At 31.7% G+C, this 17,038-nt stretch overlaps 1 protein-coding gene across 1 annotated transcript; it reads left to right on the top strand.

Moving 5' to 3' along the window:
- Positions 1-724: 724 nt before the first annotated feature.
- On the top strand, positions 725-1,811 carry LOC113711892 (putative germin-like protein 2-1). Its single transcript, XM_027235125.2, has 2 exons — positions 725-889; positions 1,134-1,811. Exons 1-2 carry the CDS (start codon positions 769-771, stop codon positions 1,685-1,687), a joined length of 675 nt encoding a protein of 224 aa, XP_027090926.1. The 5' UTR covers positions 725-768; the 3' UTR covers positions 1,688-1,811.
- The last annotated feature ends 15,227 nt before the right edge of the window (positions 1,812-17,038 follow it).

Here is a 17,038-nt window from a genome sequence, read left to right as displayed (position 1 = left end):
CCCTTGTGTTTTCGTCCATTGCCACATGACCTTTTTAACGTTTCAAAATATCCACTTCACTCCCCTATGATTTTGTGTAAAGTGGAATTTGATAGAAAATAATCTACATAACGTCGTTAGTTAAAATACCAATAGTGCCCTTATTTAAATGCTAAATCAATTGATGGCTTAACCACCTTGTATAAAAGTATAAGGAGATTACGTGGATAAATGTAAAAATCATAAGAAGATAAAATGGATACTTATACAAATTGTAAGAGAGTTGCGTGGATATTAAGATTTTATCACATGCATTTTTAAGGCACGTTTGATACAAATGCCATAACTAATTATGTGTTCCACCAATTTTCCACTTTATATAAAGCCACAGGGGTTATGTGGTTATTTTAAAACCTTAGAGATGTCATCTGATTTTAGGTAAAATCATAGGGGTTAATAAGTAATTTACCCAAAGAAAAAAGATTCAAGAAAAAGGCAAAAAAAAAAAAAAAAAGGGGTTCAGATAAGAGACTTAGGCAGATAAATGCATGTGCCTAGTTGTTGGGGAAAGTTCGCTTTTGCTGACTAACTTGCATTTTTAAAAAGTCACCAACCGAACCTGATGGCCTAGTTGTCAAGGAATCTGATTTTCTTAATGTAATAGTGAAAAACTTGGTGACTTAGTCAATTGAAACATGCCTATATATACCTTCTAATCTTTGCCCAAATCCCTCAGACCATCAACCAAAGAGTTAGTGTAAGAAATACTAGATCTCATCCACAACAACCATGGGAGCTCCATTCCTGATAACCATAGCCATAATGGCACTACTTTCATCCCTTGCTATCGCTTCTGATCCTAGCCCTTTGCAGGATTTTTGTGTTGCAATCAATGATCCCAAAACCGCTGGTAATTACTTATACCCATCAGAACATGTTGCAAAACATTTTTCTTTTTCTAAGGACAATTTTCGTATCCTATCATGTTTGCCTTGACCTATAAGTTCTCTCTTTATTATTATTATTATTATTATTATTATTATTATTATTATTTTCACAACATCGTGCATGATACCTAACAAGACATGCAAAAATCAATGTGGGTTTGTTTAGTCTCATTATTACATTATTAACAGCTAGTTTTTTTAATGCAGTGTTTGTGAACGGAAAGATTTGTAAGGACCCAAAGGTCGTGAACGCCAATGATTTCTTCTTTCAGGGACTGAACATACCTCGAAATACAGCAAATCGACAAGGTTCTAATGTTACTGCTGTGAACGTCAACAATCTAGCTGGGCTCAACACTTTGGGAGTTTCCCTAGCTCGTCTCGATTTCGCTCCTTATGGCCTAAACCCACCCCATACTCATCCTCGTGCAACCGAGGTCCTATTCGTGTTAGAGGGCACTCTTAATGTTGGGTTTGTCACTTCAAATCCACCAAATAACATGAAAAATCAACTCTTTACGAAAACGTTGAATCCAGGAGATGTTTTCGTGTTCCCTGAAGGTCTGATTCACTTCCAATTTAATGTTGCGAAGACGAATGCTGTTGCATTTGCTGGTTTTGGCAGCCAAAATCCAGGAGTCATTACTATTGCAAATGCAGTCTTTGGATCAGATCCTCTCATTTCTGCAGATGTTCTCGCCAAGGCATTCCAAGTCGACAAGAAAGTCATTGACTTACTTGAGGCACAGTTTTTGAAATGATCCATGGATTTGTTCTAAATTTCTACTAGCATGACTCTTGTGCTATATATGCACAGGGCATTGTAATGATTGATTTGTAATACTACTTTATTAAATGTATGAGAATAAAGTGATATTTTGTTAATTACTTAATCTGTCCTTTTAGATCAAGTAATTTTTGCATATACAAGTCAACAAGGAAGAAAAAAGGAGTTATGTTGAATTACCAAACGTCACGTGGCTTGTCCAAGCTCAAAATAAAATGGTTAGTACACAAATTGAAGGTGACAGCGTCAGAAAATAATGACCTTGCTGAGTTTTATTGATTAGACTTCATTCCAACGTTGTCGAGTAGAGGACTGAATTATTAAAATTTGAGAAACGTAAATTAATTGGCATCAAATAACTCGCTACAAAATTCTCTTAGAAGAGTTAGCTTAACACCAAAGTTATCTCTTCTGTTTGCTAAACAAAAAAATTTGCACCGGGTTAATGTTCTTTTATGGATATAACAAATAAAATGGCTGAACAAAAACAAAGAATTCGACCGCGATCCTAATGTGCCAAAATACAAAAATGTGCCAAAACAAAAAATTGAAACTTTTTGAATGCTACTAAGAATTCGACCGCGATCCTAATGGATCCATTTATGGATCCAGTTTGACAGATTTCGACAAAATTTTCACAATTCTCTGGATTGAATCCGGACATTAAATCCATTTCAGTTTCCATAGAATCCAACCCCGGATTCTCAATTTTGAAAAATCTTCAGCATGTTCTTAGGCAAGGCAGAACTAAGGGCAGGGAGGGGCCACCATCTCATAAATTCTAGAAATTCATGTTTTGTCTTCTATAAAAGTTTAAGAATTTTTAAAATATTCTATATATATTTAGCCATTTGCTCCCAAGTTTCTAGAAAATCATGCTTTTTCTTTTAAAAGTTTGAGAATTTCAAAATTACCTATATGCATTAAGCTATTTGTCCCTCGAAACTTTTCAAAAATTTTTATATTGACTCCAAAGTTTATATGTGTATGCATTTCACACCCTCAAATTAAATTTTCTAATTCTGCTACTATTATCAGCAAAAATTTGATCAGGATCTAACATGTCAAATATATTTTTTTTATACTCCTAAAGGAAGTGTATAAAAACGGGAATATTGTTTGTACTTCTTTAAACAAGGAACCACATTGTTTGCGGTGTATATGTGATGAATAGCATAATTTACTGCATTAATCCAAAAGAAAATTTGTGTGGTACATCTTTAAGCCTTTATATCACAGGCCATGTACATCACGATCAAATCATAAAGGACTTTTGCATAGATATAACTATCTAGAATATCTGCAACATGAGAAGTAAGCTTGATCAGTGGCCTAAACGTGGGGCTTCAACAGTGGCGGAGCCCGAAATAATTGTTAGTGGGAGCAAAAATAATATCAAAATTTCTTCCTTATCTTTCCTAAAAGTAGTACATAACAACAATATTCACATAAACTATATTACATCTATTTAGTGGGGATCTTGTATATTCACATGGAAGTCTTTTATTGGTTTTTGGAGCAACAATTGGACATGCCAAGTAGTCGCTTTGAACAGATATAAAAATTTCTATTCAATGAGTAATATAACACAAAATTACATAATAATACAATAATTTTCCTTAAAAAATATATGAAAAACCTTTTAAAGTAACCACAGAGCTATAGTTTTCTAAGGCACAAGGATATAAAACTTCTTGTTTTATTAAAAAGTCACCTCCACTTTCTTGAAAAAAAAAATTAGGTTTACTTTATTTTTACTAAGCAACACAATTACTCTATATTTTTACTTTTACTGAAAAATTCACAAAATTCATTTTGTTTATGTAGAAGGCCATTGTTTTGAATTTTGCAACGTTTCATTTTCATTAAGTTACAAAACTAATTATATATATACACACAACATAATGGGGGTACAATTGAAAATTTTTCAAAATTACATGGGTCATAATAGGGGCATAACTGAAAAATTCTACTATTACATGAGTAATAGTAAAAATTTATTATGAATGGTGTTCATTTTTTAATATAATTTTTAAATTAATTTTTTGGGGTGTAATGGAGAAAAATTCTTTTCAGTGCAATGAAGAGGAGCCTAGGCTATTAGATCTTATCTCCCATAAAAATCAAGATCTATTTGAAGTCGAATTTGTTTATTTATTATTAATTTTTAATGTAATTTTATCACTTTATAAAATATATGTTAATTAAGCCTTGATTTTATCACTTTATCACTTTAATTTTTAATGTAATTTTATCGAGCCTTGTTGAGTCATAACAAACCAAATGATATATAAATTTGAACTCAATTTGATAACATAGCGAATCTTAATCACTAGGGTCAGCTGAGTGGCCAAAAAAGGGTTTTAAGAGTCTTCAAGTTGCTATCACAACTAGAATCAGTAGGAAGATTTAAGAGAATTAAAGATGAAGAAGAATATAGGGGAAGGAGTGTAGAATGAAGACAGAAAGAGAAAGAGAAAAACAAAGAAAGATAGGAAGAGAGCGAAAGAGAGAGAGAATTGAGCAAGGAGGAAGAATCTTTTTTTTTTTTTAGTGCGTTGGAGGACTCAAGGCCCACTAGCTTTCTACAAGCCTTGGGGTAGCAACCCCTATAATATTTTCAAGTAAAAGACTCCTCATACTATCTGGTGGTTCTTGCACAATTGTCAATCCCATGTCCTGTTCCATATTGCGCTTAGGTAAACAATCAGCTACTCTATTTCCTTCTCTTCATGTATGGATTATCTTGCACTCCCAATCTCTTTTCACCCACTCTAGAATCATCTTCACCAAGTTTGCATACGGTCCCTCCCTATTCTTCTCCTTTATCAGCATAATACTGGTTAGTGAATCTATTTCTACCTCAATCTTCCCGATGCCTTCCTCCCATGCAAGTTCCAAACCCCGGATTATGCCCCATAGCTCAGCAGTGGCATTGCTAATTATTCCTAAGTTTGTGCAAAATCCCCTTTTCCAGATTCCCATTTCATCCCTAATAACTCCTCCTACCCCAACTTTCCCAGAATCTTTCATTCAGTTATCCGATACAATTTCTGTTATATCTCTTGCCTTTAATACGTAGCCATTAGTATTCTGACCTGTGCTAGGCACAGATTTATATTTCAATTCAAAACAATACTTATATATTATTGTATAGGATAAAGTATATGAAAAGACAAAAAAAATCAAAGAAGTGTTTACTTAACATGTTAAAAAAGGTTTATTTCGTAAATTCAAAATGAACTTTCTTAATTTTAATATTTTAAATAAGTTGAAACCAAATTTTGTTAACCTATTGTTTGTCAATATATGATAACAATTTGAATGAAATAATTTAACATATAACAATTTATATGATAGAGCAATTATAAACTTATTCATTAATATATCATGTTATACCTATATATCAAAATTTTTAACATTAAAAATATAAAGTACAACTAATTCATTTTCCTCAATTTTAGAAAATTATTTCTCCTATCTTTTACCTGCTAACTGGCTATCTGCTACCTTCTATGACTTTCAAACTTTTTACCACAGTGCCATTTTTCCTGTCATATCCCCATAATCCCATCCTTTCTTGTCCCCCTCTCTCCGTCCAATCTTGTAATAGTTCACCTTCCTTTTTCGACTTTTTCCACCACTGTTTAACTCCTTGTTATTGTCTTTCCCTCACCTATAGCTAGCCTCTAGCTCTCTATCATTGCCCCCCTCCCCCCCCCCCCAATTTTCTATTATTTTCCTTTCACCATTCTCCTAAACCCTATAAATCCATAATTTGTTTTTTTAGGCTAGTAATATTTTTTTTATTCAATGATTTCATAATTTAGGATTCACAAATGGTACCATTATTGATATTTTTAATCCAAGACCAACGAATATTATTTTCTTTTTGTTTTCTATATAATTTGCCCCTTTAGTTAGAATTACTAAGTTGAAGGGTAAAATATTGTTATTTACTTTTTTACTTTTAGTAGGTTTGGTAATTTTTCCTCTTTATTTACCATCACATTAATATATTTCAAATCAAATCCTATATAAGTGGGCCACTTCTTACTTTTAAATTCAAAAAACATGAAAGGATATATAACAATTTAAAAAATTCAAAATTCTATTAAAAAAAAGGAGTTATAAGCATTCGGATTTAATCATTCTGAAAACTCTTCTTGCAATACATATAGATATTTGTAAAAATAACTGCCACTAAAGTAAACGACCTAGTCTAGGGCGTGTAATCACTCATATTACAAACGGCAAGTTACTTTATGTAAAATGGACAATTATAATAATTTTAAGTTCCTGGCATTCCCTTGTCCTTAAAACACAGCTTCTTCTCAAGCTTGAAAAGTAGGAAATTGATGGTCGATAAAACTCTTATCTTCCTATGAAGCTTTATCTTCCTCTTTGATGGTTCCTTTTTTTTTTTTGTCGCAACGGTAACATTCTTATAATCTAATCTATCCTAATCTAGGGGGACAGGGAGCTGATAAGAGTAGAAACTCCATCTGAGAAAGCCATTGAAAACAGCCACATATAGTGGCAATTTGGTGGGAGACAAGGGTTGAACCCTTGCCGACCTCCCAACACCACCAAAACTTAAGTGTTTGACAGTGACCACCAGGCGTCGTAATCCATTTTTGAAAAATAAAGTAAGTGATTAGAAAAATATGGTTTTTTTGATTAATTTTTATTTCAAAGTTGGTTTTTGATTTCAGAGGATAAATAAAGAAAAAAAGGGCCTAAATGGGACTTAAAATATGTGACGATTTTAGCCTAAAATAAGTCTAAAAAGAGTTTTAAGAAAAAAATAGGAGTCACCACTTGGTATTGAGTTAAGGTATATCAAATCACCCAAAATGTGTTTTTTTTTTTAAATAAAACCTTTTTTAGACAACTCCAGGTCTTCGAAAAACAAGAAAAAAGAGTTTGAGAATCACAGTTGAAGAAAGGGAAGGCAAAGACTTGATCAAAGGCACCCTCTTTCAATCTAACCAAAGCTAGTTGCGAGATTTAGTCGAAAATTTTTTTAGTCTAACCTATAAAACTTATCACATTTAGATGTTTCTACATGGATGCAAATCTAGACCTAATGGATATCGAGATGGTCGAAATATCTCTTGAAAAGTTAATTGGTACAAATCACATTAATTGTGATGCCCAAAAATGATTCTTAGAAGAGGTCACGAATATGCAAAAATGGGACCCGAAGAAAAGAAGAATTATAATATGTGACCTAAAGGAATGAATTGCAACATAACAAGTACGGGGGACTAAGATTCGTGACTCTATTTTCCTTTTTATAGAGAGGATGAGAGTGTGCTAAGATTAAAAGCCACAATCATTCATTTCCCATATTTGAAGGGTGACTCTCCTAACCTAATTAAGCAAATGAACTAGTCTATTTCTAATTTCCTAAATGGAATACAAGTCTAAATATCATGTTTCACGCACATAGGGATAAGGGAGATAATATATAGAGGAAATATTATACAAGATGAGAAAGTATCCTAAAAATGAAAAATATGTATGAAATGCAATGAATGTCATGCAAAAAATGCGATTCTATCGCGAGACGACCTAAAGGGTCTAGCATTGAGTTAGCCCATTTTTACAAGTCTTCACTAGCGTTGGACTAGTGAGAAATCGGGGAGAAAGACCACAACTAGTGTTGGACTAGTGTGGTGACGTCATACATTTGTTATAACTAAATAAATCATATAAAGCATAATTAAAACAAATAAACACATAATGCACATAGAACACATAACACATAAGCATAATTTCTAGATGCAAAACCCTAATGAAAGCAAATAAACAAGTAAACACACAAGAATGCAAGCACACAAGCAAATAAATGCAAATAAAAATTGAATTATTACATTCGGGGCCCTAACTACAATCTAAGAGGGAAACTTTAAAAATAATAACCTAACTATTACATTTATCTAACTAAATACATTTTTAGCAAAAATTAAAACCTATCTATTACATAGGCTACCTAAATACATGTCCTGGGCACCTATCCATTATAATTTGACATTTTAATGCCTTTCAGATAATCATCAAAATTGAATAAAATAAATGAAACTTAAATTGAATAAAAATGAATAATTAAAAGAAAAAGCACTCAAAACATGCAATTACATATAAAAAACACATTGGAGCACATAAAAGAATTTAAAATAATAAAAGAGATTGCCTCCCTTGAAGTTGTGGTTAAATGGAGTGAAATTTGCCCTACTTATACTCCAAAATCAATAAAATGATCAAGGCACCAATTTAATTATAAAGAAATGGAAATAATCATGAAATCTACCAATTAAATCACTTAAATGAAGTATAATTAATAATTAAAGAAGAAAAGTAACTTATATTTAAGAAATCAAAACTATTGGGGACTCAATTGCAAAAATTAAGAAAGTTTTTGAGGTCAAATTATAATTGTAACAAATATTAGAGGTCAAAATTAAAGAAAAATAAAATTTAGAGACCAAAATGCATATAAATTAGAGACCTAATTGAAAGAAAACTCAAGGTTTAGGGCATATTGTAGTTACACAAAAGTTCAGGGACTTATCTGCAAAAAAAATTTCTGGTTTCTTGACAAATCAGGCCACCGAGCCATTTTCCTTATTTCTTTGGGCCAGAATTCTCTAAGCCCAGTCGAAAGTCCAAGAAAACAAGTAGGCCAACCCATCTTTTTTTACCAATCAAGCTCAACCGAAAAAGCGTGGGTTTTGTCGTCCCAAACCCGTGCCAAAACCCATAAAATCAAACTAAAACACCCTTGCAGCAACCCTTATCTCACATAAATGGAACAAAATGCTGCACTAGAGAGAGAGGAAGAGAGGGAGGTGGTGGAACGAGAGAAAAAGAGAGAGCAGAGGGAGAAAAGAGGAAAAAAGAGCAGAAAATTTCTGGAGCCAGGGTTGAGTTGTTCAGCCCTCTTTCTGATCAAAATTCTAGTCTTTTAGGCATTTTTTTTTTATTTCTGCACACTCTCCGAAGTCAATAGAGAAAATTTTGTTCAGAAATCTTGTGGAAACAATCACTGGAAGTCCATCGTATTTAGCCTCAAACTCGCTGCAGTCGGAATTCTTGAACTTCTGCAACAAAGCTAGTTTTTCATCTTCCAACATCTGGGTTCATTTGCTTGTGATTTCCCACGTTATTTTGGCTCTTTAAAGTGCTAAAAGGTAACTTCATTCATCCCTTTTCATATTTGCTCAAATCCTCACCAAATTCGTGAGATTCTCGTAACTTTTGCTTGTTCTTTCTTGCTGGCTTTCTTATCCATGTTGCATCATGTTAAGTTGGATTTATATCACATAAGATTGTTTAAATAGTCCATTTGAATGGTGGATTTGTAGTTGGGTTGCATAAAACCTTGTGTGTTTGGAAGATAATATGAGTTTTGCGGTAATCATTCTCATGCGTTCATAGAGAGTTGGTGGGTCTGCAACTCCTCTTCAAGCTTCGAACCAGATGCATTGAGTTTTCAGAAAATTGCACTTAGACCCCATAATTTTTACATAATTTCACTATGGCTCAAAACCTTCTGCAAATGAACCATTTTGTCCCCTTTTAAATTTTAATCATCTTTTGCATATTTTAAACATGTTTTTGGACAGATTAAGTTTGGATTTTAGGGCATAAATAAACCTTAATGATTTTTGTTGATTTAATATGTTAGTTGGGTTTTGTAAGAAAGGGAGTTTTTGGGTTTAGGGTTAGTTTGATTGGGTTTGGCAAGTGGATTTTAGTTTATTTTTATCAGTTTTCGCGTGGGCTCGGAACGACAAAACCCACACTTTTTTCTGTTGGGCTTGATTGGTGAAAAAAGATGGGTTGGCCTGCTTGTTTTCTTGGACTTCCAACTGGCCTTTGGGAATTGTGGCCCAAAGAAATAAGAAAAATGGCTTGAAATGTCAAGAAACCAGAAAATCTTTTTGCAGATTAGTCCCTAAACTTTTGTGTAACTATCATATGGCACAAAAACCTTTAGTTTTCTTTCAATTAGGTCTCTAATTTAATTACATTTTGATCCCTAAATATTATTTTCTTTAATTTGACCCTTAATACTTGTAATAATTATAATTTGACCACAAAAACTTTCTTAATGTTTACAATTAGGTCCCTAATCGTTTTGATTTCTTAAATATAAGTTACTTTTCTTCTTTAATTGTTAATTATACTTCATTTTAGTGATTTAATTGGTAAATTTCATGATTATTTCAATTTCTTTATAATTAAATTAGTGTCTTTATCATTTTGTTTATTTTGGAGCATAAGCAGGGCAAATTTCACCCCATTTAACCACAACTTCAAGGGAGGTAATTTCTTTTATTATTTTAAATTCTTTTATGTGCTCTAATGTGTTTTTTTATATGTAATTGCATGTTTTGAGTGCTTTTTCTTTTAATTATTCATTTTTATTCAATTTAAGTTTCATTTATTTTATTCAATTTTGATGATTATCTGAAAGGCATTAAAATGTCAAATTATAATAGATAGGTGCCTAAGACATGTATTTAGGTAGCCTATGTAATAGATAGGTTTTAATTTTTGCTAAAACTGTATTTAGTTAGATAAATGTAATAGTTAGGTTATTATTTTTAAAGTTTCCCTCTTAGATTGTAGTTAGAGCCCTTTATTTGCATTTATTTGCTTGTGTGCTTGCATTCTTGTGTGTTTACTTGTTTATTTGCTTTCATTAGGGTTTTGCATCTAGAAATTATGCTTATGTGTTATGTGTTCTATGTGCATTATGTGTTTATTTGTTTTAATTATGTTTTATATGATTTATTTAGTTATAATAAATGTATGACGTCACCACACTAGTCCAACGCTAGTTGTGGCCTTTCTCTCCGATTTCTCACTAGTCCAACGCTAGTGAAGACTTGTAAAAATGGGCTAACTCAATGCTAGACCCTTTAGGCCGTCTCGCGATAGAATCGCATTTTTTGCATGACATTCATCGCATTTCATACATATTTTTCATTTTTAGGATACTTTCTCATCTTGTATAATATTTCCTCTATATATTATCTCTCTTATCCCTATGTGCGTGAAACATGATATTTAGACTTGTATTCCATTTAGGAAATTAGAAATAGACTAGTTCATTTGCTTAATTAAGTTAGGAGAGTCACCCTTCAAATATGGGAAAGGAACGATTGTGGCTTTTAATCTTAGCACGCTCTCATCCTCTCTATAAAAAGGAAAATAGAGTCACGAATTTTAGTCCCCCGTACCTGTTATGTTGCATTTCACTCCTTTAGGTCACATATTATAATTCTTCTTTTCGTCAAGTCCCATTTTTGCATATTCGTGACCTCTTCTAAGAATCATTTTTGGGCATCACAATTAATGTGATTTGCACCAATTAAATTTTGAAGAGATATTTCGACCATCTCGATATCCATTAGGTCTAGATTTGCATTCATGTAGAAACATCTAAATGTGATAAGTTTTATAGGTTAGACTAAAATAATTTTCGACTAAATCTCGCAACTAGCCTTTGCTAGGTTGAAAGGGTGCTTTAGATTAAATCTTTGCCTTCCCTTTCTTCAACCGTGACTTTTGAACTCTTTTCTCTTGTTTTTCGAAAATCTGGAGTCGTTTAAAAGGGGTTTTATTTTTTTTTATTTTAAAAAATACATTTTTGGTGACTTGGTACACTTTAATTCAATACCAAGTGGTAATTCCTAATTTTTTCTTAAAACCCTTTTAGACTTATTTTGGGCTAAAATTGTCACATATTTTAAGTCCCATTTAGGTTATTTTTCTTTATTTATCCTCTAAAGTCAAAATCCAACTTTCAAATAAAAATTAATCAAAAATCATATTTTTCTAATCACTTATTTTATTTTTCAAAAATGGGGCGCGATAGTTGGCGGCTCTACTGGGGACTTTTAGAGAGTCCAAGCATTTGGTTTAGTTGATTCTTTTCTTTTTCTAACCCTTCTACATATCACATTGGAATGTTATAGGTTGCATTTTTCCTTTTTAGAGTTTTTTGCATTTCACACACGTAATCATCTCTCGATATCCGTGTATGCAATGAATAATTTATTTATTTACTTTCATTTACTTATGTTTATCGCGCTTTGCATCATGGGGTGGTATACCTACTCTAGAACCTTCACACATGTTTAATGTTATTTAATCCCTCCCCTCAAAGGAACACTTCATACGTGCATATGCTATTTCTTTATAATCCTTCATCTTATTTTCTTTTTAGTGGCTGTCACACCACTCCTCCCTATTAGGATTAGAATTGATCCACTTGGACATGTGACCGTGGCACAACGTGGGCGTAGCAATGTCTAAGGGATCATTCGAACCACCGACTGAAGATCTTGGGATTGATGACCCTTCGCCTCTTGGTCTGAAGGTTTGGGAGTCTGAAATCTTATCGAGTCTAGATGCATTAGTGAGCCCAACTTCATGTATACATGTTAAAAATTGCCCAGGATAGAGTCAACCTTATCATATTAAGCACACTAGACACGAGGGGAGGGATTTTACCCATTTTCTCTTCTTTTATATTTCTGTATCATTTTATTATTCCAACGTGCTATGTGTTCTTTATTAATTGAACTAATCTCTCTTTGTTTTTTCTTCTCTTGCATTCACAAATCTTAGAAATAAAAGTCCTGACATGGTACTCATTTAGGACAGACTACCTTTTGTAAATAGCACGTTTAAATTTTAGTTATTGCATTAATACTATGTACATATTTCATGTTATTTTAGACTTACCCCAACATCTAAATGGGGCACCTTTAGGTCATATTTTAATTATTATATTGTGTATTTATTCATTTTAATAAAATGTCATCATGCATCAACAATAAAGGGAATGCTGCATAGGGAATCCCACGTTACGAATAAACCACCTTCGTCTCGGATATATAATCTAATGAGACTTGCACGTTTATATTTTTTGTATCATCCAAAGGAGTAGTGCACAAGGTAAGGTAGGATCCGATCCCTTCCATGATGACGACATTGAGAATGATGGAACAGCTTTTGCACATTAGAATATGAGTCTCAAATAATCATTTATTAGCCATTTTATCAAAATTGGTAAAAATCCCTTGCGTAAAGGACGCTAAGTTGAAAAAATTTACAAATGATTCCTTATTGTTGAGATAATAAATATATCAAGATCAAATCTTACTTTTAGAAGGCTCATAGACTAATGTATTGCAACAAATTTGTGAGATTTGAATCTACAAATAGGTGGATAATTCAGTCTTTTTTCGAATAAATCGTCAATTGCATCCAATCCATTTTACCAATTTATTCATTTTTGAATTCCATCCAATTCTTTTGACCAATTTATTCATTTTTAGGATAATTCAGGCACTTTTTTTTTGAATAAATCATCAATTTCATCCGATCTATTTGACCAATTTATTCATTTTTATGACAATCCAGTTAATTTTGCAAAAATTTTCAATTTTATCCAATCCATTTTACCAGTTTATTCACTTTTAGAACAATTTAGTCAATTTTTGAATAAACTATCAACTCTATCTGATCTATTTGATCTATTTATTTATTTTTAGGACAATCCAGTCAATTTTGAATAAATCATCAATTTCATCCAATTATTTTGACCAATTTATTTATTTTTAGGACAATCCAATCAATTTTGAATAAATTATCAATTCCATCCAATCCATTTGATCAATTATTCATTTTTATGACAATCCAGTCAATTTTGAATAAATTCTCAATTTTATCCAATTCATTTTATCAGTTTATTCACTTTTAGAGCAATCTAGTCAATTTTTGAATAATCCATCAAACTCCATCCGATCTATTTGATCAATTTATTCATTTTTAGAACAATCCAATCAATTTTGAATAAATCGTCAATTTAACCCAATCCATTTGACCAATTTATTCACTTTTAGGACAATCCAATCAATTTTTAAATATATCGCCAATTTCATTCAATCTATTTGACTCGTTTATTTACTTTTAGGATAACCTAGTCAATTTTTGAATAAACCATCAATTCCATCTGATCCATTTGACCCCTTTATTCTCTTTTAGGGTTTCGATCTATAGATCACTGTAAAAACTAGTCGAGACATTGCAATCTTTTGAAAAATAACATCTTTCATACTAAATTGACTTTTAACATCATTTTATGTATTGATCAAAACAATCAATCCATTCGAACTTTATCCTTATTTTGTTAGGTCAAATGTTTTCAGTCACTCTAATTAGCCAAATTTTTCAAATTGCTTTTCACTCGAATATCAATAAATTGATCGGATCCATCAGGTATTGAATGGTTTCCACCCCAGATGATTGCATTTTTCACGTTAGTCCAACCCTTGGCATAAAAGGATTTTCCCATAGAACATGCATACCGATTTTATATTTTTGCTTACTAACTCTGGGTATTTTTCTTTTATTTGTTCCCCTCCCCTTCATTTATAAAAGATGTTTCAATAAGGTAAAAAAAATATTTTTTTCTATATCAGATATCAATTATGGTTTGATAAATTTTGAAAAAATAACAAGTATTACTTGATTTTTGGGCAGACCCTATAATGTAAACAAAAAAAAAACTTGGAGAATCCATCTGGAAGCCGCTAGTCTGAAACATCTAAGAGATTTCATAATTACTTGTCAAAAAAAATCCTTTTTGAAAGTGTATTCTTTAGAGATTTTCTTTTCTCATTTGTATTATAGTTGAGTAAAAATTTCGTTTAGACAATTATTGTTTTGTATATATTCATGTACATTTCATTCTTTATTTGCTCATTAAGAGATTTCATGATGGACTTTAAAAATAAAACTAAGTTGAGATTTTTCAATCTCTTGCCTGAAAATTCACAAGTGTATATTTAATTTTCTAAAATCTTTGCATATATTAAATTTGTGATCCAGACTATTCGATGAGAGCGTTCAAAATCGAAAGAGTAGTTTGTTTTAAAAGACCAACTACGATACCTTTTTTCTTTCATTTTACAATTCATATTTTGTCCGCTTCTATCAAGCCTTCAAAATCAATCACATTGGTTGACAATGTTCAAAGTAGGACAATTTTTATTTTGGAAATGCCCACTGTGTCTAACCAGATTCAATCCACATCTGAATGAAAGCAAAAATGTATATTACTCTTATTTGTTTTGAAAATTTGCAATGATACTTTAGGCATTCGTTTCTCTATCTATACAGATTTTATCATTTGTTCTCCCATTAGAGCCTTTAAATGTACAATTTTGTTTCACATAAGAGCCTTAGTGATCATAACCCTACATTGAAAAAATTTTCAAATGTCAAAAGGGAATGAATTCTCCCAATGGGCTATTCTTTATTTTGGTTGCCATACGAAATAAGAATGATACTTTAACCATCATTTTTACAATCTAAACATTGTTTATCCTTTGCATCCTTATTTGAGTTTAAATTGATGGTTCGTTTCAAAAGCACTTATGATCGCACCTCACATTGGAGAAGAAAATTGGAGAATTTTTCAAAAATAGCAAAAATGCTAAAATTAAAAAAAAGAATAGAAAGAAACTACAAGTTGGGGGAATTTGATCCTACCATTAATATTTGGACTCCAATTTTGAAAAAAAGAGAGAGGGCATCTATACTCTAAAAGTTAGGGGGTTTTCAATTCTATTATTAATTTCGGTATTGGCAAAAAAAGAGAGAAAGAAAAGAAAATGAAAAGAAAATGAAAAGAAAATGAAAAGAAAAATGCAAAGAGATTTAATGCTGAAATTCCCTTGTGATTAATGATAAAAGTCAAGATGGAGTCCAAGATCTTTGAATCCAAAACTGGGGCAATTTTTGAAAAGAAATGCGATTTTAAGTGCAATGTCCTTGAAAATCTTGTTTCTTTTAGCTATCGTTATTAGAACCACATTACAAGTTCATAAAATCCATTGCTGACTTATCTTTTATGACAATTCGAAATAAGGATCATGCCTCTAAGAAATCTACCAATCACTCGTGATCATAAGACCATAACCTGTTTCTATATGTTTAACTATCGTTTCTACCCATATATTACAAGTTTATAGAGCTTATATGTTGACTGAATTCTCTCAAAGAAATAAGAGCGATAAACTATTCACTTTTACCAAGATGTGATATTAAATGAGTTAAACATAATTTCGGCACAAAAGCAAAATAGATACTGACATACCATTTCTCATAACCACCTCAAAATAAAAAATAACACCCACTTGATTGGTCCTGAAAAATGATGAGCTAACAAGAAGGGGTAACCATTTTCCCTCAACACCGATCTTCAAGTGAGGAAGAGATCTTTTGCAATTTGGTTTTGTTTTAAGAGGTTCATCATGGAATCTTCTACATGAGTCTAAACACGACATTTAAATTTCTTCATTTGAAAAATGCAATTTCTACTGTACATCAATTCATATTGCAAGTTAGTACGTGATTATTTTCTAAATTTTAGAAAACAAAGTTTTCTTGTTCTATCCAAATAAATGGATAGTCATCCGAACAAAATTTTTTGCAACTAAAATAGGTCCAAACTAGGGCAAATTTTTGTAATAAATTTGTAAGATTTCAAAAAATAGGTTCAAATTGGGGCAAATTTTTTGTAATACATTTATGAGATTTCGCCCAAGAATCAAGTAATATACTTTTGAATCTATTGTTCAAAATTCGATTTTGATAAGACCGTTCCTTTCATAAATAGTAATTGCATCATTTTTCAAATAAAGTAAGAAATTTTTTTGTGAAAATTCAAGTGCATGTTGTAATTTGGCAAAACCTCTCTGTGCAGGTATTTATGACTGAAAATGACGAAGAAGTGCAAGTCAGAATTTTACAAATTTGAAGGTCAATCACAAATAAAAAGGAGTAATAATACTACATGGCAAAGTGGAGGATTGGCTTATTCATTCAAAATGAGTACAAACTTCAAGAAAAAAAATGAAGAAGAGAAGTCCAATCAGAATTAAATTGGGGCAATTTTTAGTTCAAAAAAACAGCCAAATGGGGGCAAGTTTTGAAAAATGCGATTTCATAAGTTATTTCAAATCGTTTATTTTGTTGAATTTGGGTTTTATCTCACCAACCTTTATCTTGTTGGGTTTGGATTTTATCTCACTAACATTTATTTTGTTGAGTTTGGGTTTTATCTCACCTACTATTTATTATGTTCGATTTGGGTTTTATCCCATCAACCGTGTCGGATTTGGATTTTATTTCACCGACCATTTATTTTGTTAGATTTGGGTTTTATCCCACCAACCGTGTCGGATTTGGGTTTTATCCCACCGACCATTTATTTTGTTGAATTTTGATTTTATTC

This window comes from Coffea arabica, chromosome 10e (assembly GCF_036785885.1).
Source record: "Coffea arabica cultivar ET-39 chromosome 10e, Coffea Arabica ET-39 HiFi, whole genome shotgun sequence".
NCBI classification, from domain to species: Eukaryota; Viridiplantae; Streptophyta; class Magnoliopsida; order Gentianales; family Rubiaceae; genus Coffea; species Coffea arabica.
This window is presented reverse-complemented; position numbering and strand designations above follow the sequence as displayed.

Bases quoted from the DNA above. Each gene is read 5' to 3' on its own strand.
- LOC113711892 (XM_027235125.2), top strand. From the start codon at position 769: ATGGGAGCTCCATTCCTGATAACCATAGCCATAATGGCACTACTTTCA. The intron at 890-1,133 runs GTAATTACTTAT...TTTTTAATGCAG, and splicing joins CAATGATCCCAAAACCGCTG to TGTTTGTGAACGGAAAGATT.